Source organism: Coregonus clupeaformis, chromosome 8, assembly GCF_020615455.1.
Source record: "Coregonus clupeaformis isolate EN_2021a chromosome 8, ASM2061545v1, whole genome shotgun sequence".
NCBI lineage: Eukaryota > Metazoa > Chordata > Actinopteri > Salmoniformes > Salmonidae > Coregonus > Coregonus clupeaformis.
In genome coordinates this window covers 41,747,920-41,774,960 of record NC_059199.1, presented here as the reverse complement: position 1 = coordinate 41,774,960, position 27,041 = coordinate 41,747,920, and the positions used below count along the sequence as shown (strand labels likewise).

At 41.8% G+C, this 27,041-nt stretch overlaps 1 protein-coding gene across 1 annotated transcript in view; it reads right to left on the bottom strand.

Moving 5' to 3' along the window:
• Positions 1–27,041, bottom strand: part of LOC121572060 (potassium voltage-gated channel subfamily H member 8-like) — a 98,802-nt gene that overhangs the window by 26,375 nt on the left and 45,386 nt on the right. Inside the window, exons 7-10 of the mRNA XM_041883935.2 lie at positions 19,178–19,382; positions 15,965–16,177; positions 14,927–15,126; positions 13,583–13,832 (exon numbers count right to left, since the gene is read on the bottom strand). Coding sequence (XP_041739869.2) covers positions 13,583–13,832; positions 14,927–15,126; positions 15,965–16,177; positions 19,178–19,382 — 868 coding nt within the window. The remainder of the gene's footprint in view (positions 1–13,582; positions 13,833–14,926; positions 15,127–15,964; positions 16,178–19,177; positions 19,383–27,041) is intronic.

Genomic DNA, 27,041 nt, shown 5'->3' with positions numbered 1-27,041 from the left:
AACATAGAAATATAATTTATAGAATAGACAGACCCCTATCATGGAATTTCTAGGGCTGTACTTCTGTGTCATGTATTGTTCTTAATATACGGCCGTAAGTTACAAACACAAAACAGAATCTGATCAGTCATAGATCATAGTTAGAATACAACATAGAATATGTTTCATGTCATAAAGTGACACTATCGTTCTGTTTTTCTAGACTGTTTACTCTGCCCTCATTTTCTTGTGTGTACTGTGTTGGATGTCTGATTTGATTAGGATCTCTTTTAGTCCTCATTTAGACTAATCTTCCAAGAGTACTTAAACCTGGACCATTATGTATTTGAATTACTATTTTGTAATTTGTATTACACTGGGCTGAACTACTACTAAGATACATTCGAGAGCATTTTCTAAATATCAAATACTTTTCTATACAATTTTTAATGGCGGTTCACCATTTTGTGGCCCACTTTCACCCTGCATTGGTATCAGAAGTCTGATTGCACTATGGTGTGATAAGAGTGTCTGCTAACTGAACTAAATACGCTACATGACCAAAAGTATGTGTTAGATAGATAGTTAGTTAGTTGGTTCGATAGTTAGTTAGTTCAATAGATAGATAGATGATAGATAGAGTTGGTTCAACAGTGCATTCAGAAAGTATTCAGACCCCTTCCCTTTTTCCACATTTTGTTAAGTTACAGCCTTATTCTAAAATTGATTTTTGTTAAACAATTCTCATCAATCTATACACAATACCCCATAAAGACAAAGTGAAAACAGGTTTACCTTAATTACATAAGTATTTAGACCCTTTGCTGTGAGACTTTAGCTCAGGTGCATCCTGTTTCCATTGATCATCCTTGAGATGTTTCTACAACTTGATTTGAGTCCACCTGTGGTAAATACAATTGATTGGACATGATTTGGAAAGGCACACACCTGTCTATATAAGGTCCAACAGTTGACAGTGTGTAACCGGTGTGAAATGGCTAGCTAGTTAGCGGTGCGCGCTAGTGGCATTTCAATCGGTGATGTCACTCGCTTTGAGACCTTGAAGTAGTTGTTTCCCTTGCTCTGCAAGGGCCGTGGCTTTTGTGGAGCGATGGGTAGCGGCGCTTCGAGTGTGATTGTTGTCGATGTGTGCAGAGGGTCCCTGGTTCGAGCCCAGGTAGGGGCGAGGAGAGGGACGGAAGCAAAACTGTGACATTGATACTGTTGACCCGGATCACTGGTTGCTGCGGAACAGGAGGAGGTCAAAAGGGGGTGAGTGTAACCGGTGTGAAATGGCTAGCTAGTTAGCGGTGCGCGCTAGTGGCATTTCAATCGGTGACGTCACTCGGTCTGAGACCTTGAAGTAGTTGTTTCCCTTGCTCTGCAAGGGCCGCGGCTTTTGTGGAGCGACGGGTAACGGTGCTTCGAGGGTGACTGTTGTCGATGTGTGCAGAGGGTCCCTGGTTCGAGCCCAGGTAGGGGCGAGGAGAGGGACGGAAGCAACACTGTTACAAGTGAATGTCAGAGCAAAAACCAAGCCATGAGGTTGAAGAATTGACCGTAGAGCTCCGAGACCAGATTGTGTCGAGGCACAGATCTGGGGAAGGGTACCAAAAAATCTGCAGCATTGAAGGTCACCAAGAACACAGTGGCCTCCATCATTCTTAAATGGAAGAAGTTTGGAACCACCAAGACTCTTCCTAGAGCTGGCCGCCCGGCCAATCTGAGCAATCGGGGGAGAAGTGCCTTGGTCAGGGAGGTGACCAAGAACCCAATGGTCACTCTGACAGAGCTCCAGAGTTCCTCTGTGGAGAACCTGCCAGAAGGACAACCATCTCTGCAGCACTCCACCAATCAGCCTATATGGTAGACTGGCCAGACGGAAGACACTCCTGAGTAAAAAGGCACATGACAGCCCGCTTGGAGTTTGCCAAAAGGCACCTAAAGGACTCTCAGACCATGAGAAACAAGATTCTCTGGTCTGATGAAACCAAGATTGAACTCTTTGGCCTGAATGCCAAGCATCACGTCTGGAGGAAACCAGGCACCATCCCAACGTTGAAGCATGGGGGTGGCAGCATCATGCTGTGGGGATGTTTTACAGCGGCAGGGACTGGGAGATTAGTCAAGTTTGAGGGAAAGATGAACGGAGCAAGGTACAGAGAGATCCTTGATGAAAACCTGCTCCAGAGCGCTCAGGACCTCAGACTGGGGTGAAGGTTCACCTTCCAACAGGACAACGACTCTAAGCAAACAGTCAAGACAACGCTGGAGTTGCTTTGGGACAAGTCTCTGAATGTCCTTGAGTGGCCCAGCCAGAGCCCGGACATGAACCCGATCGAATCTCTCTGGAGAGACCTGAAAATAACTGCAGCGACGCTCCCCATCCAACCTGACAGAGCTTGAGAGGATCTGTAGAGAAGAATGGGAGAAACTCCCCAAATACAGGTGTGCCAAGCTTGTAGCGTCATACCCAAGAAGACTCGAAGCTGTAATCGCTGCCAAAGGTGCTTCAACAAAGTACTGAGTAAAGGGTCTGAATACTTATGTAAAAGTGATATTTCAGTTTTTAAAACGTTTTTTATTAGCAAACGTCTAAAAACCTGTTTTTTGTTTGTCATTCTAGGGTATTGTGTGTAGATTGATGAGGGGAAAAAACTATTTAATCAATTTTAGAATAAGGCTGTAACGTAACAAAATGTGGAAAAAGTGAAGGGGTCTGAATACTTTCCTCTCTCTCCTCTTTTCTCAATTCACTCCTACCTCCCTCACTCCCTCTCTTTCTCATTTTTTTCTCGTTTCCTTTCCTCTCCTCCCCCTCCCCCGTGTGATGCTTTAGAGAGCTTTCACTGTTCCCAGACACTCAATGTCAGGCTGACCTTCTGCACAGTCAGCAGGAGAGCTCTGAAAAAAAGTATTGTCCCTGTCCAATACTGTATCTACACATAACACAAAGAGACACACACTCACACACACACATACTGTACACACAAACAAACAAACAGACAAAGATTCAGTCATAGATACTTTACACAGCGACACATACACGCACACACAGTCAGACAAACACAGTCAGACGCTTACTGTGCAGAGCCACACACAGACAGAGAGTCAGAGGAATTTTATCATATGAATAGGCAAAAGCCCACAAACACACACACACACACACACACACATTCACACCAACTGGGGGAAAAGAAGGAGAGAGAGAGAGACAGATGAAGTGTAAGGAGCCAAATAGCTGCCAAAAGGTTGAACTTACGTATTGTTAGGATGGTAAGAAAATCCCTACGTAAATTGTTAGGATGGTAAGAAAATCCCTACGTAAATTGTTAGGATGGTAAGAAAATCCCTACGTAAATTGTTAGGATGGTAAGAAAATCCCTACGTAAATTGTTAGGATGGTAAGAAAATCCCTATGTAAATTGTTAGGATCGTAAGAAAATCCATTCGTAAACTGTTAGGATCGTAAGAAAATCCCTACGTAAATTGTTAGGATCGTAAGAAAATCCCTACGTAAATTGTTAGGATCGTAAGAAAATCCCTACGTAAATTGTTAGGATGGTAAGAAAATCCCTACGTAAATTGTTAGGATCGTAAGAAAATCCCTACGTAAATTGTCAGGATGGTAAGAAAATCCCTACGTAAATTGTTAGGATGGTAAGTAAATCCCTACGTAAATTGTTAGGATGGTAAGAAAATCCCTACGTAAATTGTTAGGATGGTAAGAAAATCCCTATGTAAATTGTTACGATCATAAGAAAATCCCTATGTAAATTGTTAGGATCGTAAGAAAATCCCTACGTAAACAGTTAGGATCGTAAGAAAATCCCTACGTAAATTGTTAGGATCGTAGAAAAAATCTCCACGTAAATTGTTGGGATGGTAAGAAAATCCCTACGTAAATTTATAGGATGGTAAGAAAATCCCTACGTAAATTGTTAGGATGGTAAGAAAATCCCTATGTAAATTGTTAGGATGGTAAGAAAATCCCTACGTAAATTGTTAGGATCGTAAGAAAATCCCTACGTAAATTTTTAGGAACGTAAGAAAATCCCTACGTAAATTGTTAGGATGGTAAGAAAATCCCTACGTAAATTGTTAAAATCGTAAGAAAATCCCTACGTAAATTGTTAGGATCGTAAGAAAATCCCTACGTAAATTGTGAAAATGGTAAGAAAATCCCTACGTAAATTTTTAGGATCGTAAGAAAATCCCTACGTAAATTGTTAGGGTCGTAAGAAAATCCCTACGTAAATTGTTAGGATCATAAGAAAATCCCTACGTAAATTGTTAGGATCGTAAGAAAATCCCTACGTAAATTGTTAGGATCGTAAGAAAATCCCTACGTAAATTGTTAGGATTGTAAGAAAATCTCTACGTAAATTGTTAGAATGGTAAGAAAATCCCTACGTAAATTGTTAGGATCGTAAGAAAATCCCTACGTAAATTGTTAGGATGGTAAGAAAATCCCTACGTCAATCCTTAGGATCGTAAGAAAATCCCTACGTAAATTGTTAGGATGGTAAGAAAATCCCTACGTAAATTGTTAGGATGGTAAGAAAATCCCTAGGTAAATTGTTAGGATCGTAAGAAAATCCCTACGTAAATTGTTAGGATGGTAAGAAAATCCCTACGTAAATTGTTAGGATCGTAAGAAAATCCCTACGTAAATTGTTAGGATGGTAAGAAAATCCCTACGTAAATTGTTACGATTGTAAGAAAATCCCTACGTAAATTGTTACGATTGTAAGAAAATCCCTACGTAAATTGTTAGGATCATAAGAAAAGCCCTACGTAAATTGTTAGGATGGTAAGAAAATCCCTACGTAAATTGTTAGGATGGTAAGAAAATCCCTATGTAAATTGTTAGGATCATAAGAAAAGCCCTACGTAAATTGTTAGGATGGTAAGAAAATCCCTATGTAAATCGTTAGGATGGTAAGAAAATCCCTACGTAAATTGTTAGGATGGTAAGAAAATCCCTACGTAAATTGTTAGGATCGTAAGAAAATCCCTACGTAAATTGTTAGGATCGTAAGAAAATCCCTACGTAAATTGTTAGGATGGTAAGAAAATCCCTACGTAAATTGTTACGATTGTAAGAAAATCCCTACGTAAATTGTTACGATTGTAAGAAAATCCCTACGTAAATTGTTAGGATCGTAAGAAAATCCCTAGGTAAATTGTTAGGGTCGTAAGAAAATCCCTACGTAAATTGTTAGGATCGTAAGAAAATCCCTACGTAAATTGTTAGGATCGTAAGAAAATCCCTACGTAAATTGTTATGATCGTAAGAAAATCCCTACGTAAATTGTTAGGATCGTAAGAAAATCTCTACGTAAATTGTTAGAATGGTAAGAAAATCCCTACGTAAATTGTTAGGATGGTAAGAAAATCCCAACGTAAATTGTTAGGATGGTAAGAAAATCCCTACGTAAATTGTTAGGATCGTAAGAAAATCCCTACGTAAATCCTTAGGATCGTAAGAAAATCCCTACGTAAATTGTTAGGATGGTAAGAAAATCCCTACGTAAATTGTTAGGATGGTAAGAAAATCCCTACGTAAATTGTTAGGATCGTAAGAAAATCCCTACGTAAATTGTTAGGATGGTAAGAAAATCCCTACGTAAATTGTTAGGATGGTAAGAAAATCCCTACGTAAATTGTTACGATTGTAAGAAAATCCCTACGTAAATTGTTACGATTGTAAGAAAATCCCTACGTAAATTGTTAGGATGGTAAGAAAATCCCTACGTAAATTGTTAGGATCGTAAGAAAATCCCTACGTAAATTGTTAGGATGGTAAGAAAATCCCTACGTAAATTGTTAGGATGGTAAGAAAATCCCTACGTAAATTGTTACGATTGTAAGAAAATCCCTACGTAAATTGTTACGATTGTAAGAAAATCCCTACGTAAATTGTTAGGATCATAAGAAAAGCCCTACGTAAATTGTTAGGATGGTAAGTAAATCCCTACGTAAATTGTTAGGATCTTAAGAAAATCCCTACGTAAATTGTTAGGATCATAAGAAAAGCCCTACGTAAATTGTTAGGATGGTAAGAAAATCCCTACGTAAATTGTTAGGATGGTAAGAAAATCCCTATGTAAATTGTTAGGATCATAAGAAAAGCCCTACGTAAATTGTTAGGATGGTAAGAAAATCCCTACGTAAATTGTTAGGATGGTAAGAAAATCCCTACGTAAATTGTTAGGATGGTAAGAAAATCCCTACGTAAATTGTTAGGATCATAAGAAAATCCCTACGTAAATTGTTAGGATGGTAAGAAAATCCCTACGTAAATTGTTAGGATGGTAAGAAAATCCCTATGTAAATTGTTAGGATCATAAGAAAAGCCCTACGTAAATTGTTAGGATGGTAAGAAAATCCCTATGTAAATCGTTAGGATGGTAAGAAAATCCCTACGTAAATTGTTAGGATGGTAAGAAAATCCCTACGTAAATTGTTAGGATGGTAAGAAAATCCCTACGTAAATTGTTAGGATCATAAGAAAATCCCTACGTAAATTGTTAGGATCATAAGAAAATCCCTACGTAAATTGTTAGGATGGTAAGAAAATCCCTACGTAAATTGTTAGGATCATAAGAAAATCCCTACGTAAATTGTTAGGATGGTAAGAAAAGCCCTACGTAAATTGTTAGGATGGTAAGAAAATCCCTACGTAAATTGTTAGGATGGTAAGAAAAGCCCTACGTAAATTGTTAGGATGGTAAGAAAATCCCTACGTAAATTGGTAGGATGGTAAGAAAAGCCCTACGTAAATTGTTAGGATGGTAAGAAAATCCCTACGTAAATTGTTAGGATGGTAAGAAAAGCCCTACGTAAATTGTTAGGATGGTAAGAAAATCCCTACGTAAATTGTTAGGATGGTAAGAAAAGCCCTACGTAAATTGTTAGGATGGTAAGAAAAGCCCTACGTAAATTGTTAGGATGGTAAGAAAAGCCCTACGTAAATTGTTAGGATGGTAAGAAAAGCCCTACGTAAATTGTTAGGATGGTAAGAAAATCCCTACGTAAATTGTTAGGATCGTAAGAAAATCCCTACGTAAATTGTTAGGATGGTAAGAAAATCCCTACGTAAATTGTTAGGATGGTAAGAAAATCCCTACGTAAATTGTTACGATTGTAAGAAAATCCCTACGTAAATTGTTACGATTGTAAGAAAATCCCTACGTAAATTGTTAGGATCATAAGAAAAGCCCTACGTAAATTGTTAGGATGGTAAGTAAATCCCTACGTAAATTGTTAGGATCTTAAGAAAATCCCTACGTAAATTGTTAGGATCATAAGAAAAGCCCTACGTAAATTGTTAGGATGGTAAGAAAATCCCTACGTAAATTGTTAGGATGGTAAGAAAATCCCTATGTAAATTGTTAGGATCATAAGAAAAGCCCTACGTAAATTGTTAGGATGGTAAGAAAATCCCTACGTAAATTGTTAGGATGGTAAGAAAATCCCTACGTAAATTGTTAGGATGGTAAGAAAATCCCTACGTAAATTGTTAGGATCATAAGAAAATCCCTACGTAAATTGTTAGGATGGTAAGAAAATCCCTACGTAAATTGTTAGGATGGTAAGAAAATCCCTATGTAAATTGTTAGGATCATAAGAAAAGCCCTACGTAAATTGTTAGGATGGTAAGAAAATCCCTATGTAAATCGTTAGGATGGTAAGAAAATCCCTACGTAAATTGTTAGGATGGTAAGAAAATCCCTACGTAAATTGTTAGGATGGTAAGAAAATCCCTACGTAAATTGTTAGGATCATAAGAAAATCCCTACGTAAATTGTTAGGATCATAAGAAAATCCCTACGTAAATTGTTAGGATGGTAAGAAAATCCCTACGTAAATTGTTAGGATCATAAGAAAATCCCTACGTAAATTGTTAGGATGGTAAGAAAAGCCCTACGTAAATTGTTAGGATGGTAAGAAAATCCCTACGTAAATTGTTAGGATGGTAAGAAAAGCCCTACGTAAATTGTTAGGATGGTAAGAAAATCCCTACGTAAATTGGTAGGATGGTAAGAAAAGCCCTACGTAAATTGTTAGGATGGTAAGAAAATCCCTACGTAAATTGTTAGGATGGTAAGAAAAGCCCTACGTAAATTGTTAGGATGGTAAGAAAATCCCTACGTAAATTGTTAGGATGGTAAGAAAAGCCCTACGTAAATTGTTAGGATGGTAAGAAAAGCCCTACGTAAATTGTTAGGATGGTAAGAAAAGCCCTACGTAAATTGTTAGGATGGTAAGAAAAGCCCTACGTAAATTGTTAGGATGGTAAGAAAAGCCATGCGTGAAACATGAAACGTAAACGTGACATTTCATCTGTGAACATACAAACACCATGTTACGATTATGGACTAACATTTTAGGCTTTAACAAATCCTGTGTTGCAATTCTGACGTACAATAATCCCTTTCAGAGTTTTAGCAGATTAATCTCACCAACAAAAAAACTTACACCAAATGGCCTGTGAGGAGTGCTAAGCGAACAAGCATAACACAGTAAAAAGAGGTATCCTGAACGATTTCAAGTTAAAAGTCTCCATTCTCTATTACTCCTCAGTTGAGTTTACTTTACATTTAGGTAGCTAATGTAATGGATTTGTTCGCCAGTGTAAGTCTAGATAGCACTAGCTGTATTATGCCTACAACAGTGAAGTTTCAGTCCGCTAGTTGTATCTCTACAGCATGGGCATATCTCTGGGTGACGTGGACATCCCCATGCATGCACCTTATCAAAATATGACTAAATCAATATTGCACCATCCCATTCTCTGGACTCTGTCTGCAATCATAACCAGTAGTATTAGTATCTACCAGGAATAATGAAACATAGAATAATAATAGATGTTTGGTGAATCTATTAATTATGTATGACCACTGGAGTCTTTGCCACTCAAAATATTTTTTTATAGAATAATTTGAAATGTATTTAATCACTCAAAATCTTGTCAAATCATATTCTGTAGGAGTGGTTAATATGAATGTAAAATAATTTGACATTACTTGAATCGGGTCATGAACATATGGACTTTGAAAGAGGTAAAACGTAGGCTGTCTGGCATAAGCTTATTCCCACACTTTACAATAACTCTGTTGCAGTGGTCTTAGGTAGTCCTCGTATAGGCTATTCCCTCCATCGCGACACTGCTGCCCAGTTGAAGAGCTTGTGATCTCCATGCAGCACCACAGCACCATGCGCCTTCGGAAAAGCATCCCTCAGCCTCAGAAGATGCCATTCTGGAGGCATACAGCCATAGAGTCATTATACCCTAATGTAGGCCTATTTGCCTACTAGCCAAATAAAGTGCAGAGCATGCATGATGCGTGCAACTCGTCATTCCAACATATTTGAACATTTAATTCATCCTTCATTCAGGTCAGTCAGTCAGTCTGTCATCCATTCTGTCATTTGTCTGAGTTGCAATAGAACAGTCTTATCCATTTTTTTTTATTGAAATGTGTGTATTCAAAATTATAAAAATTATCCAAAGTTCTTTAGCCTATCACTTTAATAATTCAATGTTTAATTTAGGCCTATCCAAATAAGAATAAAAATCATTCAGGGTACTGGTGTCTTGCGGAATAATTGTAGAACTCTATTTGTGTTTTATACGTGTGTTTATTATAGGCCTCCCCTTAAAAAGAGACCCTAGCTCACAGGCCTCTAAATATAGACTTTAAATACAATTTCAACAAAATAGTTGAAGAAGCACATGCAGTGGCTGATGGGGAAAACAGATCTGGCAATAAGAATAGTCTATAGATGGTCTTGACCATTTGGGACCCCTTGGCTATTTCACTCAGGACAGGTTATAGCCAAGACTTAATCAATATTTCGTTTTTGTCTCATTTATTGATATGGATATAGCCTCTGCGTGATAGGGTTGTGCAACGCAAATGGCTATAACAAGCCTACATACAGAGTGGAATTCGCAAAAAAATAATTAAAAAAATAATGGTTTAATGGTGCTCCGTGGGATGAAAAAAAAAATGTATGCACTCACTAACTGTAAGTCGCTCTGGATACAGTGGGGGGAAAAAGTATTTAGTCAGCCACCAATTGTGCAAGTTCTCCCACTTAAAAAGATGAGAGAGGCCTGTAATTTTCATCATAGGTACACGTCAACTATGACAGACAAAATGAGAAAAACAATTCCAGAAAATCACATTGTAGGATTTTTAATTTATTTATTTGCAAATTATGGTGGAAAATAAGTATTTGGTCAATAACAAAAGTTTCTCAATACTTTGTTATATACCCTTTGTTGGCAATGACACAGGTCAAATGTTTTCTGTAAGTCTTCACAAGGTTTTCACACACTGTTGCTGGTATTTTGGCCCATTCCTCCAAGCAGATCTCCTCTAGAGCAGTGATGTTTTGGGGCTGTCGCTGGGCAACACGGACTTTCAACTCCCTCCAAAGATGTTCTATGGGGTTGAGATCTGGAGACTGGCTAGGCCATTCCAAGACCTTGAAATGCTTCTTACGAAGCCACTCCTTCGTTGCCCGGGTGGTGTGTTTGGGATCATTGTCATGCTGAAAGACCCAGCCACGTTTCATCTTCAATGCCCTTGCTGATGGAAGGAGGTTTTCACTCAAAATCTCACGATACATGGCCCCATTCATTCTTTCCTTTACACGGATCAGTCGTCCTGGTCCCTTTGCAGAAAAACAGCCCCAAAGCATGATGTTTCCACCCCCATGCTTCACAGTAGGTATGGTGTTCTTTGGATGCAACTCAGCATTCTTTGTCCTCCAAACACGACGAGTTGAGTTTTTACCAAAAAGTTCTATTTTGGTTTCATCTGACCATATGACATTCTCCCAATCCTCTTCTGGATCATCCAAATGCACTCTAGCAAACTTCAGACGGGCCTGGACATGTACTGGCTTAAGCAGGGGGACACGTCTGGCACTGCAGGATTTGAGTCCCTGGCGGCGTAGTGTGTTACTGATGGTAGGCTTTGTTACTTTGCTCCCAGCTCTCTGCAGGTCATTCACTAGGTCCCCCCGTGTGGTTCTGGGATTTTTGCTCACCGTTCTTGTGATCATTTTGACCCCACGGGGTGAGATCTTGCGTGGAGCCCCAGATCGAGGGAGATTATCAGTGGTCTTGTATGTCTTCCATTTCCTAATAATTGCTCCCACAGTTGATTTCTTCAAACCAAGCTGCTTACCTATTGCAGATTCAGTCTTCCCAGCCTGGTGCAGGTCTACAATTTTGTTTATGGTGTCCTTTGACAGCTCTTTGGTCTTGGCCATAGTGGAGTTTGGAGTGTGACTGTTTGAGGTTGTGGACAGGTGTCTTTTATACTGATAACAAGTTCAAACAGGTGCCATTAATACAGGTAACGAGTGGAGGACAGAGGAGCCTCTTAAAGAAGAAGTTACAGGTCTGTGAGAGCCAGAGATCTTGCTTGTTTGTAGGTGACCAAATACTTATTTTCCACCATAATTTGCAAATAAATTCATTAAAAATCCTACAATGTGATTTTCTGGATTTCTTTTCCTCAATTTGTCTGTCATAATTGACGTGTACTTATGATGAAAATTACAGGCCTCTCTCATCTTTTTAAGTGGGAGAACTTGCACAATTGGTGGCTGACTAAATACTTTTTTTCCCCACTGTAAGAGCATCTGCTAAATGACAACCCTGATCTGTACTTCTTCACAACTTTGTCCCTGACCTGTTTGGAGAGCTCCTTGGTCTTCATGGTGCCGCTTGCTTGGTGGTGCCCCTTGCTTAGTGGTGTTGCAGACTCTGGGGCCTTTCAGAACAGGTGTATATATACTGAGATCATGTGACACTTAGATTGCACACAGGTGGACTTTATTTAACTAATTATGTGACTTCTGAAGGTAATTGGTTGCACCAGATCTTATTTAGGGGCTTCATAGCAAAGGGGGTGAATACATATGCACACACCACTTTTCCGTTATTTATTTTTTCGAGTTTTTTGAAACAAGTTATTTTTTAAATTTCACTTCACCAATTTGGACTATTTTGTGTATGTCCATTACATGGAATCCAAATAAAAATTAATTTTAATTACAGGTTGTAATGAGTACTTTTGCAAGGCACTGTGACTGCAGACGGTTAATATGGTAGCGACTAATATGGTAGCGACAGTTTGGAAAACAAATGTAGCAGCTGTAGTGCCGCGAGTTGGTCCAATTTTATGTAAATCAAGCAGTTTTTAAAATATTTTGGCTGTGCAGTAATATTCGACAAAGAAGCTAACCTGTAAACCAAGCATACGGTGCTTCAGAACTGTGGACCTCATTATTTTAAAGCAGAATCGATGGTAACGCTGTGAATTGCCAAAATATATATTTTTTGTGCATACATTTTGAAAACTTTTATGCTGTCTACTAGAAAGAAGTTTGCGATCGACCAGGCAACCGGTCAACCGCGATCGACGTCCTGGGCACCAATGGGTTACATGATCACCACAGTAGCCCCACGTGGCTACAAAAATACATTAAGCAATTATATGGCCATTAAATAACACACAACAGCATATCATATTTAGATAGTGGAATAGGCCTAGTCTATATTCTAGACAAGGCTCTTCTGTGTCTTTATAGTATCATTCTCACACAAGTCATTTGTTGAAGGAACCAAGCATATACTACGCCATCTACTGGTATAACGTTGCTATCAAATGCCGCTCTAAAACAAGCTCTAGACTTTTATTTTGGAAATGAAACCGGAAGCTGCAAAGCCACTCTAACGTCTGGGCTTGAATTGTTTGATTGACTAGCTAACTTCGACTAGCTACGTTCGGTTCATGTCCTTTGCAGATGCCACATTCCTGACAAAAGTTTGTAAGTATAAAAAATATCTGTAACCAAGTAAAGGGAGACGTAAAGTAAGAATTGAAAGTGTAAATATTCATAGTCGTAACATAAGGTTTGTACGTTTACAGATCTAATTTAACGGTTACGTTTCATGTTTCACGCATGGCTTTTCTTATGATCCTAACAATTTACGTATGGATTTTCTTACGATCCTAACGGTACGAACGTTCATCCTTTTGGCAGCTATCTGGCTCCATAGAAGTGGTCTGTCTGTCAAATGTTAATCCACAAATGATAGTGAGAACACGAGAGAGAGAGAGAGAGAGAGAGAGAGAGAGAGAGAGAGAGAGGGAGGAGAGAGGAAAAATATGATGATCTTTCTGTCAGACGCCGTCACACACACACATTAGCTGGAGGTCAGATATAGCAGCTGTCATAAAAAACAGGGGTTGTCATGGTGAATGGAATGTATGGATAACTCATGGGCGTGACAGGCGACATAGGACTGTAGATTCAGAACCTATTATGGAAACTCTGATCCACAGATGGCCTGCATTGTTGGAATGGAATCAGCCAAGTAGCATCACAAAGTGTTTACAATGGACTCTGACGCTCTGTCTGTCTGTCTGTCTGTCTGTCTCTGACTGCCTGTCTCTGTCTGTCCATGTCTGTCTGTCTGCCTGTCTCTGTCTCTCTGTCCCCGGCCTGCCTGTCTGCCCACTGTTCCGCCCGCCCGTCAGCCCGTCTGTCCCTCCCTCCCTCAATGTCTCACCCAGTATAGCCAGCACCATGCCATCCTTCAGCACCTCCATGGACCCGGAGCAGACGAAGAAGATGGCCTGCAGGGCATCCCCCTGGCGCAGCAGGTACTCCCCAGGGGCGCAGAACGTGGTCTTGATGTGCAGGGACAGGGAGCGCAGGCACCCCCTGCTGGCCGAGGCAAACAGAGAGAGCTCCAAGATCTCCTTGTTCAGGTGCATGGTGATGTCAGAGCGCAGCTCGTCTGGGAAGTCCTTCAGCAACTGAGGGGAGGAGGGGTGGGGGGGAGGGGGGGGAGGTGGAGACAGAGAGAGAGAGAGAGAGAGAGAGAGAGAGAGAGAGAGAGAGAGATTGACAGCCATGGATGAATTGCAGTTGACTGTAAACTGTTACCTTGGTCAGTATTCTCTCTAAAATTGCTTATTCACCCCAAGGGGCTTTCTGGTTAAATAAAGGTTAAAAAAGGTCAGCTAAATTTTAAAAAAGTGATGATGTCACCAAATATCCACATGTATCAGGCCACTTTGAATAAAGGCACTTTGGTCAAAATATTGCAAGTGTTTGCAGTAAGTTGTGTTGACTATAGGCTGTGCTGCATGGAGAGAGTTGAACTTTTGACATGGCACAACTGGGCATAGCCGCGGGAACTAGGGGTGCTGAGGGTGCTACAGCACCCCCTGATAAATCTTAATTAAAAAATAATGAATATTTAAAATAAATAACAAATGTGCAACTTTTTTTTTCTCACAACATTTTTGCACTAGACCTTTTTTACTCCTGTATGGCAAAGCGGAGCACAATACTCGTCAGCAGAGTGGGCAGGAATCTTTAAAGATTGTATTGAATGGACAGAGGGGATCTGATCCTAGTTCAGCCCTCATGAATACAGACCCTATATTGAGAACTCTGCCTCACACTATTGTTCCCACCACAAAGCACCAGCTACATTACTATCACAGTAATCAATCTCTCCAACATGTAATCATCTCTGACACACAATGTTTGTCAGTCTCTGTTTCAGCAAAGAACAGAAAAGTGCTGAGTAGAAAAGATCAATGAGTCATCAGCCCACAGAGGCCCACTTCAATCAACAGGCCTATCTATAATTCATACATCTGTGATTCATCTCCCTATCCTATATGAATGCTTTGCTCTGTTCTGTTATGTGTCTGCTGTCTGTCTCACAGGCAAACATCTCCTGAGGCATGATGGGCCACTGTCTCTCACTCAGCTTCTCTCTCTCTCTCTCTCTCTCTCTCTCTCTCTCTCTCTCTCTCTCTCTCTCTCTCTCTCTCTCTCTCTCTCTCTCTCTCTCTCTCTCTCTCTCTCTCTCTCTCTCTCTCTCTCTCTCTCTCACCTCGTTGGAGTCAATGCCGTTGTTGACGGACCATGTGGTCTGGAAGTACTCCAGCATGCGCTGTTTGAGGCCCTGGGGCAGGTGGTGGACCTGGATGAAGTCCTTCAGGTCCTTGGTGCGGGTGTGGTACTGGGACCAGCGAGAGTACATCCGCTGGATAATGGCTGTCACGTTACCAAACACTAGGGCGTGCATCAACGCTGGAGGGGGAGGGAGGGTTGGAGGGTTGGAAAACAGGGTTTTGGGAGGTTCAATTAGGATTTGCAGGGGCATGAAATTGGAAGATGGGGTGGGCATGATATTGGTTTGGGGTTAAGGTGTGGGAGTAAAATTGGGGTTGGGGGTTTGTTTGGGGGGTTAAATTGGGAGATGGATAGGCATGAGATTGAGAGGTGGGGCATGAGATTGAGAGGTGGGGCATGAGATTGAGAGGTGGGGCATGAGATTGAGAGGTGGGGCATGAGATTGAGAGGTGGGGCATGAGATTGAGCGAAGAGAAGAAAAAATAATGGGAAAGATTTACTAGAGGCTAATAACTCCATCTCCCCTATATACTGTACACACTAGGTCTGACCTATACCAGACTCTATCTGGGCTGGCTGTGTGTGTGTGTGTGTGTGTGTGTGTGTGTGTGTGTGTGTGTATTGCCCCAGGCAGTCAGGGACATTTATCACATCCAGGCTCATGAGCATCCAGAGGGAGAACACTTGCCACTGTGATCTCATTTAAACCCACCGCCCCAAAACCAGTTCACGTCTCTGGTTTAAACCAGATAAAACTGGTCCAAACCAACTAGTCTTTATCACAGTACAACTAGATGAAACCAGACATAACTAAAATTATGAACATCAACTAAATAGAACTATCTGCCAGGAGGTCATGCACCACTTTCTGAATAGCATTTTACATGCATGAATTGTGATGTGTGTATGTGTACGTGTGTTTGTTTGTGCACGTGTGTATGTGTGTGTATGCCTGCATGTCTGTGTGTGTGTGTGTGTGTGTGTGTGTGTGTGTGTGTGTGTGTATCTCCCTTACCTCCGATGAGCATGGTGCAGATGGAGAAGATCTTCTCAGCGTCGGTGTTGGCCGACACGTTGCCGAAGCCCACGCTGGTCAGACTGGACAGGGTGAAGTAGAGGGAAGCGATGTAGACACTCCTCAGAGAAGGTCCGCTCAGCTCCGTCCCGTTCACTTCCCCCAGGGGGTCGTAGGGAGACTCCAGACGCTTCCCCAACTCATGGAGCCAGCCTGGAGACAGAGAGGAGGGAGGCAAAGACATAGGCTTTGTTCCAATTCTCTACCCTTCTCTCGTACACTCCCTCTCACGATTTAAAAGAAGTGTAAGGAGCATGGTGGAAACTTCCTCCAGTCCTTGTGAGGCTTTGTCCTAAACGTCTCCCTATTCCCTATGTAGTGCACTTCTGTCCCCAAAGCATTGTACTATGTGATTATATATAGCGCCTTCGGAAAGTATTCAGACTCCTTGACTTTTTCCACATTTTGTTACGTTACAGCGTTATTCTAAAGTGGATTAAATACAAAAAATACCTCAGCAATCGACATACAATACCCCATAATGACAATGTGAAAACAGGTTTATAGAAATTATTGCAAATATATTAAAAAATAAAAACAGAAATACCTTCATTACATTAGTATTCAGACCCTTTGCTATGAGACTTGAAATTCAGCTCAGGTGCATCCTGTTTCCATTGATCATCCTTGAGATGTTTCTACAACTTGATTGGAGTCCACCTGTGGCAAATTCAATTGGTTGGACATGATTTGGAAAGGCACACACCTGTCTATATAAGGTTCCACAGTTGACAGTGCATGTCAGAGCAAAAACCAAACCATGAGGTCAAAGGAATTGTCCGTAGAGCTCCGAGACAGCATTGTGTCGAGGCACAGATCTGGGGAAGGGTGCCAAAAAATGTCTGCAGCATTGAAGGTCCCCTTAAATGGAAAAAGTTTGGAACTACCAAGACTCTTTCTAGAGCTGGCCACTCAGCCAAACTGAGCAATCGGGGGAGAAGGGCCTTGGTCAGGGAGGTGACCAAGAACCCAATGGTCACTATGACAGAGCTCTAAAGTTCCTCTGTAGAGATGGGAGAACCTTCCAGAAGGACAACCATCTCTGCAGCACCATCAATCAGGCCTTTATGGTAGAGCGGCCAGACGGAAGCCACTCCTTAGTAAAAGGCACTTGACAGCCCACTTGGAGTTTGCCAAAAGGCACCTAAAGACTCTCAGACCATGAGAAACAAGATTCTCTGGTCTGATGAAACCAAGATTGAACTCTTTGGCCTGAATGCCAAGCCTCACGTCTGGAGGAAACCTGGCACCATCCCTACGTTGAAGCATGGGGGTGGCAGCATCATGCTGTGGGGATGTTTTTCAGCGACAGGGGCTAGGAGACCAGTCAGGATCGAGGCAAAGCTGAACGGAGCAAAGTACAGAGAGATCCTTGATGAAAACCTGCTGCAGAGTGCTCAGGTCCTCAGACTGGGGTGAAGGTTGACCTTCCAACAGGACAACGACCCTAAGCACACAGCCAAGACAACGCAGGAATGGCTTCGGAACAAGTCTCTGAATGTCCTTGAGTGGCCCAGCCAGAGCCCGGACTTGAACCCGATCGAACATCTCTGGAGAGACCTGAAAATAGCTGTGCAGCAACGCTCCCCATCTAACCTGACAGAACTTGAGAGGATCTGCAGAGAATAATTGGAGAATCTAAAAAATTAAAATTGCAAAAATGTCTACAAACCTGTTTTTGCTTTGTCATTATGGGGTATTGTCTGTAGATTGATGAGGGGGAAAAAATTTTTTTAATCAATTTTAGAATAAGGCTGTAAATGTGGAAAAAGTCAAGGGGTCTGAATACATTCCGAAGGCACTGTATCTATCTATCTATATGTGTAACATAATTGGAGTAAACAATATAGCGTATCTGATCTGTCTCTACTGTATCCAGATATACATACAAACTGGAGTAATAGCAGGTAGAAACGGACTGGCCATAGGGCACTTTGGGAAAATGCCAGTTGGGCTGGCCCATCTGAAGCCCAGTGGGTTTTGCGCAGAATGATCATTACTTGGAAAATAATGGTAGCCTAAAAAATTGTCTGGTGTGTTAGAAACGGCCGGGACAATTTCTGGTCGCAATCCATCCCTGATAACAGGTACCTGTGAACCAAAACTGATCCTAGGTCAGCTCCTATCTGTGACGTGAGTATTGAGACAGTCATCAGGCCCCTGAGACCTCCACCAGACACTGAGGAATGGTAATTGGATATACCTCTCTCACAGAGCTCCTGACACTGATGTGGGATCAGCGTTAGAATACCGTCATTGGGATACAGCACATTAATCCTGTAGCCCTGATATACTGACATCAGATCATTTTATGACACTGAGGCTTAGTTAATTGGAAAAACAGCATCAGCTTCTCATGGCCCCATCAATACTGACCCAGAATCAGTTTGGAGACGTCAGGGAGAGGTGATTGAGAATAACGCCTGGCTCATCGATACTTACTGGGGATCAGCCCTAGAGGCCTCATTATGTGATGGACCTGGAGTAGTTCAGGGTAAGCTTGGGCCGATGACTACTCATTACTGTGGGACTATGCTACTCTGTCAATCATAACCCCAGAAACAAATAAAAACAGGACATGGTTTTTTTCCCCAGTCACATTCAATTCCCCATGCATGAATAGTGTTGTAGTGTATGTAACGAGGGTCTCGTTAGAAATCACTCAAATCAATAAAATAATCAACACAGCCATTAAAACTGCAGAGAGAGATGCTGGCTGGGAAGCTAATAGAGGCTAGCCAAAAGCAACCGCACATAAGCCATGATATGCTGCGAAAACCAGCTGACACTACCAACCAAAAACGCCCACTCACCAATTGTCAGCACCACCCCTGAGCCCTAAGACAGAACTAGCTGCTCACTGATGTCCGTCTCATCCATTGATGTTCATGGTCTCTAGCCAGGTGAATGATCCCATCCCTGAACCCCTCCAGACAAAACTAGCCACTTACCGATGCGATGCCCACCATACCCCTGATCCATTCTCTGACATGTTCACCCCTCAGATGCTCACCCCTCACCCTCCCACCTCTCTTCCTGACCCTTACTTTCCCCATCTCTGAACCCTCCCCCCCTCCAAGTCAGAACAAGCTGCTCGCTGATGTGATGCCCCAAATCCCTGATCAGACAGAAGTAGCAGCTCCCACCACTCACCGATGTCCCACGAGTAGGCGTTGGCCTCCATCTCCTTCTTGCCGATGACGTACCAGATGCAGGCCATCCAGTGGGCCAGCAGGGCGAACATGGACATGAGCAGGGTGAGAACCACAGTGCTGTGCTGTGAGTACCGGTCCATCTTCTGGAGGAGACGCAGCAGCCGGAGCAGACGCACTGTCTTCAACAGGTGGACCACCGATACCTGGTTGGGGAAATCATGACAAGTGTTGTTCTATTACAGTGATAGCAGAGGAGGCATCACCATTACCTGGCATCCCCACCATCTGGCATCACCATCATTAAACCATCATCTAACTCAGTGTAGGAGCCTGAGATGGCTGATCTACTGAAGGAGTCCTGTTCTATGTCTATGACAATGTCCTCCTGTCCTTTGTTTTGTTATGTGTATAAGCATATATGGCTGCCTTAACACAGGCAGCCCAATTCTGATATTTTTTCACTAATTGGTCTTTTGACCAATCACATCAGATCTTTTCACATCATTCTTTTTCTTAGCTGATCTGATTGGTCCAAAGACCAATTAGTGAAAAAAAGATCAGAATTGGTCTGCCTGTGTAAATGCAGCCCAAGTGTAACATCATCATCATCACCATCATCATCACCACCACCACCACCACCACCATCATCATCAACTGCATCATCATTGCAGTCAGCACTATCTTTCAGAGCAGATCAGCAATATTCAATTCTATAAAATGATATCAATGGCATCATTAAAGCATCATCATCATCATCATCATCATCATCATCCTCATCATCCCTCTTGTGATCTTTAACAGGAATATAGTTCTCCCCCATGCTTTGATTAAATACACTGCTGCATATTCTCACACTTCTTTAATTTCTTTGACATTTGAGTGCTTAGTGCTGAAGGCACTGTGAGAGAGAACGAATGCAGAGAGTGATTGAAGGTGCCTGTTGGTGCTGTGTTTACCTCTTTCAGAGTGATTTCCTGTGAACAGGAACGCACCAACACACTGTTTGTGTGTCCCAAATAGCACCCTATTCCTTATATAGTGCACTACTTTTGACCAGAGTCCAACGGGCCCTGGTCAAAAGTAGTGCACTATATATTGAATAGGGTGCCATTTGGTACACACCCACACACAGCGTCTTAAACAAGGCAATGAAAATGAGCAGCGATCTCCCTTTGTCGCCCAGGCTGATAGTAAAGCTACAGCTCACTGCAACAACACCGTAAACTCAGAACCACACACACAGTAAACCAATGGCAATAAACCAGTGCTGAGCCATGGAAAGTACCCAACCATATCTGAGGTCAAAGTAAGCAAAGCCCCGTTCCATTTCAAATCCCACTAGCTGTCCAAGCCGTACGTTCCCTCTCTATAACAACTTATTTCAGGCCTGTTCAAATGCACATATCACATCAATAAAGAGTGTTTCTGACTGACAAGGATCTTTGAGTGAAAAAATAGCAATCATACACTTCACTGCAGGTGGGCTGTAAGTGTGTGATGAAAGTCTGTGTGTTTGTGTGTGTGCATGGATTTGCGTGTGTATAAATCTCTATACACTTACATATTCTTTCACCTCTCTCTCTCTCTCTCTCTCTCTCTCTCTCTCTCTCTCTCTCTCTCTCTCTCTCTCTCACCCACCCACCTGCCCAATGTGAAGTACATTATAGCAGTTTCCCAGAAAGACTTTGGAACTGCTCCTCAGGCAATCTCCAACAGCAGTCCATCATACCACAGCTCCTTATACCTTAGCCAAAACGCACACACACACACACACACACACACACACACACACACACACACACACACACACACACACACACACACACACACACACACAGACACCACTGAAGACAAACATTCAGACACTGCCTTTTCTCTGGGACTAACAGAGAGAGTGGGAGAATGTGTGTGTGTGCACATGTGCATGCTTGTGTATGCGTGCGTGTGTGTGTGTGTGTGTGTGTGCGTGCAGGTTTGCACAATGGGAGGGGGGCAGATGGTTAAGAAAGTGGGCCAGTAATTGTGTAGAAAGGTACCAAAACAGAGGCACTTGCAAGAAAGGGAGAAGGATGGGGGGAAAATAGAGATGAGGGGTAGAGAGGAAGGGGATTTAAAAGAGAGAGAGAGAGAGAGAGAGAGAGAGAGAGAGAGAGAGAGAGAGAGAGAGAGAGAGAGAGAGAGAGAGAGAGAGAGAGAGAGAGAGAGAGAGTCAGACTGACAGACAGACAGACAGAGACAGACTGACAGACAGACAGACAGAGAGACAGAGACAGAGATAGAGAGAGAGAGACCTACACATAGAGGACCCACGCCGAGAGGACCTACATCCAGACCACAGCACAACCAGCCACATCCACACCCCCACCCCAACCAATCAATACCCCCCCAAACCAACCATGCCCACACCCCAACCAATCAACACCCCCCCAAACCAACCATGCCCACACCCCAACCAATCAACACCCCCCCAAACCAACCATGCCCACACCCCAACCAATCAATACCCCCCCAAACCAACCATGCCCACACCCCAACCAATCAACACCCCCCCAAACCAACCATGCCCACACCCCAACCAATCAATACCCCCCCAAACCAACCATGCCCACACCCCATATAGACCTCCTAAGATCAGACCTACAGTGGGGGAAACAAATATTTAGTCAGCCACCAATTGTGCAAGTTCTCCCACTTAAAAAGATGAGAGAGGCCTGTAATTTTCATCATAGGTACACGTCAACTATGACAGACAAAATGAGAAAAACAATTCCAGAAAATCACATTGTAGGATTTTTAATGAATTTATTTGCAAATTATGGTGGAAAATAAGTATTTGGTCAATAACAAAAGTTTCTCAATACTTTGTTATATACCCTTTGTTGGCAATGACACAGGTCAAACGTAGGCCTATTTGCCTACTAGCCAAATAAAGTGCAGAGCATGCATGATGCGTGCAACTCGTCATTTCAACATATTTGAACATTTAATTCATCCTTCATTCAGGTCAGTCAGTCAGTCTGTCATCCATTCTGTCATTTGTCTGAGTTGCAATAGAACAGTCTTATCCATTTTTTTTATTGAAATGTGTGTATTCAAAATTTTAAAAATTATCCAAAGTTCTTCAGCCTATCACTTTAATAATTCTATGTTTAATTTAGGCCTATCCAAATAAAAATAAAAATAATTCAGGGTACTGGTGTCTTGCGGAATAATTGTAGAACTCTATTTGTGTTTTATACGTGTGTTTATTATAGGCCTCCCCTTAAAAAGAGACCCTAGCTCACAGGCCTCTAAATATAGACTTTAAATACAATTTCAACAAAATAGTTGAAGAAGCACATGCAGTGGCTGATGGGGAAAACAGATCTGGCAATAAGAATAGTCTATAGATGGTCTTGACCATTTGGGACCCCTTGGCTATTTCACTCAGGACAGGTTATAGCCAAGACTTAATCAATATTTCGTTTTTGTCTCATTTATTGACATGGATATAGCCTCTGCGTGATAGGGTTGTGCAACGCAAATGGCTATAACAACCCTACATACAGAGTGGAATTCGCAAAAAAAATAAAAAAATAATCATGGATTTAATGGTGCTCCGTGGGATGAAAAAAAAAATGTATGCACTCACTAACTGTAAGTCGCTCTGGATACAGTGAGGGAAAAAAGTATTTAGTCAGCCACCAATTGTGCAAGTTCTCCCACTTAAAAAGATGAGAGAGGCCTGTAATTTTCATCATAGGTACACGTCAACTATGACAGACAAAATGAGAAAAACAATTCCAGAAAATCACATTGTAGGATTTTTAATGAATTTATTTGCAAATTATGGTGGAAAATAAGTATTTGGTCAATAACAAAAGTTTCTCAATACTTTGTTATATACCCTTTGTTGGCAATGACACAGGTCAAACGTTTTCTGTAAGTCTTCACAAGGTTTTCACACACTGTTGCTGGTATTTTGGCCCATTCCTCCATGCAGATCTCCTCTAGAGCAGTGATGTTTTGGGGCTGTCGCTGGGCAACACGGACTTTCAACTTCCTCCAAAGATTTTCTATGGGGTTGAGATCTGGAGACTGGCTAGGCCACTCCAGGACCTTGAAATGCTTCTTACGAAGCCACTCCTTCGTTGCCCGGGCGGTGTGTTTGGGATCATTGTCATGCTGAAAGACCCAGCCACGTTTCATCTTCAATGCCCTTGCTGATGGAAGGAGGTTTTCACTCAAAATCTCACGATACATGGCCCCATTCATTCTTTCCTTTACACGGATCAGTCGTCCTGGTCCCTTTGCAGAAAAACAGCCCCAAAGCATGATGTTTCCACCCCCCATGCTTCACAATAGGTATGGTGTTCTTTGGATGCAACTCAGCATTCTTTGTCCTCCAAACACGACGAGTTGAGTTTTTACCAAAAAGTTATATTTTGGTTTCATCTGACCATATGACATTCTCCCAATCCTCTTCTGGATCATCCAAATGCACTCTAGCAAACTTCAGACGGGCCTGGACATGTACTGGCTTAAGCAGGGGGACACGTCTGGCACTGCAGGATTTGAGTCCCTGGCGGCGTAGTGTGTTACTGATGGTAGGCTTTGTTACTTTGTTCCCAGCTCTCTGCAGGTCATTCACTAGGTCCCCCCGTGTGGTTCTGGGATTTTTGCTCACCGTTCTTGTGATCATTTTGACCCACGGGGTGAGATCTTGCGTGGAGCCCCGGATCGAGGGAGATTATCAGTGGTCTTGTATGTCTTCCATTTCCTAATAATTGCTCCCACAGTTGATTTCTTCAAACCAAGCTGCTTACCTATTGCAGATTCAGTCTTCCCAGCCTGGTGCAGGTCTACAATTTTGTTTCTGGTGTCCTTTGACAGCTCTTTGGTCTTGGCCATAGTGGAGTTTGGAGTGTGACTGTTTGAGGTTGTGGACAGGTGTCTTTTATACTGATAACAAGTTCAAACAGGTGCCATTAATATAGGTAACGAGTGGAGGACAGAGGAGCCTCTTAAAGAAGAAGTTACAGGTCTGTGAGAGCCAGAAATCTTGCTTGTTTGTAGGTGACCAAATACTTATTTTCCACCATAATTTGCAAATAAATTCATAAAAAATCCTACAATGTGATTTTCTGGAGAAAAAAAATCTCATTTTGTCTGTCATAGTTGACGTGTACCTATGATGAAAATTACAGGCCTCTCTCATCTTTTTAAGTGGGAGAACTTGCACAATTGGTGGCTGACTAAATTCTTTTTTTCCCCACTGTATGCCAAAGGTGCTTCAACAAAGTACTGAGTAAATTGTCTGAATACTCACGTAAATGTAATATTTCCGGTTTTTTATTTTAATAAATTTGCAAAAATTGTTTTTGCTTTGTGATTTTGGGGGTATTGTGTGGAAATTGATGAGCATATATATATATTTTTTATCAAGTTTAGAATAAGGCTGTAATGTAACAAAATGTGGAAAAATTCAAGGGGTCTGAATACTTTCCGAATTCACTGTAAATATCAAAACTGGACAAGAACCTGACACCCTCAGCAAACAGGGGGACAAACACCTACCTGGAGGTGACAGCTTTCCCTCCCCCATGTGCCCCCCTAGACACAACTACGACAACATAACCAACAAAAAACGGGTCACAACTCCTGCAAATCTGTCACACGCTGGGTATGTACATAGTTAATGGTAGACTTCGAGGGGACTCGGTAGGTAGGTACACCTACGGTAGGTACACCCAGTGGTGACCCGTCATTTTTAGCTTAAAATAAAATAAAATAAATACATTAAATTAAATTAAATTGTGCTTGCCTGTTTTGCATGTTATTTTGGCATTAATATGTGTCACATATCAGTTTGCAAACAATGTAAAAAAAAAAGAAGAAAAAAAAGAATAATTTAGTTAATAAAGCATTTTTTGCTTTCTTGAGGAAGGCAGCTTAAAAATGCAGGTGTTTCAGCCGTGCTTTCTGTGGTGGTGGGGCAGCCAGCGGAAAATACGGAGCGTAGGGGTTGGTAATGTTCTCTAGTTGCGCCGTGATTGGCTCAGTGTTCTATCGGTCATGGGGACACTACGTCACCGCCAAGTTTAAGTGTAGAGCTCGAAAATTCAAGCCCCTTGGGTGCTGCCATAGAGTTACATTAGAAGTGCCTATCCAAGAAGGCTCAAGGTCATTGGCCACAGACACAATGATATCAAATCACGTTATATCTACAGTAGCTTTGATTGGACTGATCATGTCAACATCATACTTTTAAAAAAATCTTAGCTAACAAGCTAGCAGTCATCATCATGAATCAAGTCGACAATCTACTGGCAAATCCTTTTCAATCCTTGTCATATGAAGAGAAAAGATGAAGATAAATTATAGATAAAAGGTATCGGTGCTCATCGGCCATTGGACATAAACATTACACAACAAATTGGAAATCGCAAATTCAACAATGAGTGGTTTGGAAGGAATCAGTGGCTAACTGCAAGCATTGCAAAGCAATCGCTAGCCTGCTATTCAGTGGAGTGGCTATGTGGTCCCAAGTCTGGGATTAAGGGTCTCTTTTCCAAGCTTAAAATGATAAACATTCAACATTGGCCATGCTGTCAATGAAGCATGATTTGTGCCGCGCTAAAAACAACAGTTAACTCGGAACTACGAAATCTGTCTTCAGTGAGTTCAAGACAACTGGGAACTCAGGAAAAAATAAGCTCAGACTGGGAAAATAAGTTTTGAAAGGTCCTCCAACTCGGATTTGTAAATTGGGAACTTGGGCCTCTTTCTAGAGCTACAACCTGAAGATCACTGCCGTCATCATAATTCGACCTTGTTTTTTTTCTGAGTTCCCAGTCTTGAAAGCACCATAAATCCAGAGAATTTTCCCACAAAGGACCGTGGCGCCACCTTCCTGTTCCTGCACTTGAAGGTGAGTCCATAAATGTATTGTATGCTGCTGCATAAATGATGTAATATGTCATGGAGATATGTATTATGTAGCAAAGAAAGTAATACTAACTGTATGCTGTTTGTAGCCCCTCTTAATTTCGCCTACTGTTCTGACTTGGTGGTGCACATGTAGCCTATAACCTGTTTTAGAGAAATGTTATCATTGAATATTGTAAGAGCTTTCATCGTCTGCTTATATGACCACTTTATTTATCCTAGGGTTCTGACTTGGTGTACAGGGAGAACACTGTAAAATCGGCCGATGTTCTGAATTCTGTCGCTGTACATTTCAAAAGTGCTGAATAAATAGTTATATTGACTTTGTCCGTCCTAGCTCACTCATTAATGTCTTAATCGAAATTACGGATTGCCTCTAATCTGCTTGTCGCCCCCTTATGCCATAGTTTGTACATCTCAGTTGTCAGTAAAAACCTCATTTGTTTAAGCAAGTCAGCCATTTCAGCTATGTTTTTTTTAAAGGCAGTAAATGAGGCTGAATTAACTGTTTCGCTGTAGGACAAGGCTCCGCTGATAGCCAGGTGTAGCAGTGGTAAGGTTTTGGGGCTGCTGTTGGGACTCTGCTGTAGGGCAGCTTTATGTAGGCCCTAACAGTTTGTGGGCACCGTTTGTCACCGTTATAGTGCAATTAATGTATTGTTTAGTGTTGTCTTGTGTAGTGGCTTTGCTGGCATGCATCCCACATTTAAAAAAATGTTTTGCCCCACCAAGATTTACATGCTAAAATCGTCACTGGGTACACCTATAGCTCATCTCTTGGCAGTAGTACTGTAGACTACTTTATCATTGACCTCAACCCAGAGTTTCTCAGAGCGTTCACAGTCAGCCCACTGACACCCATATCAGATCACAGAAAAATGACAGGCTACTTGAACAGAGCAATACTCAATCATGAGGCATCAAAACCAATGGAA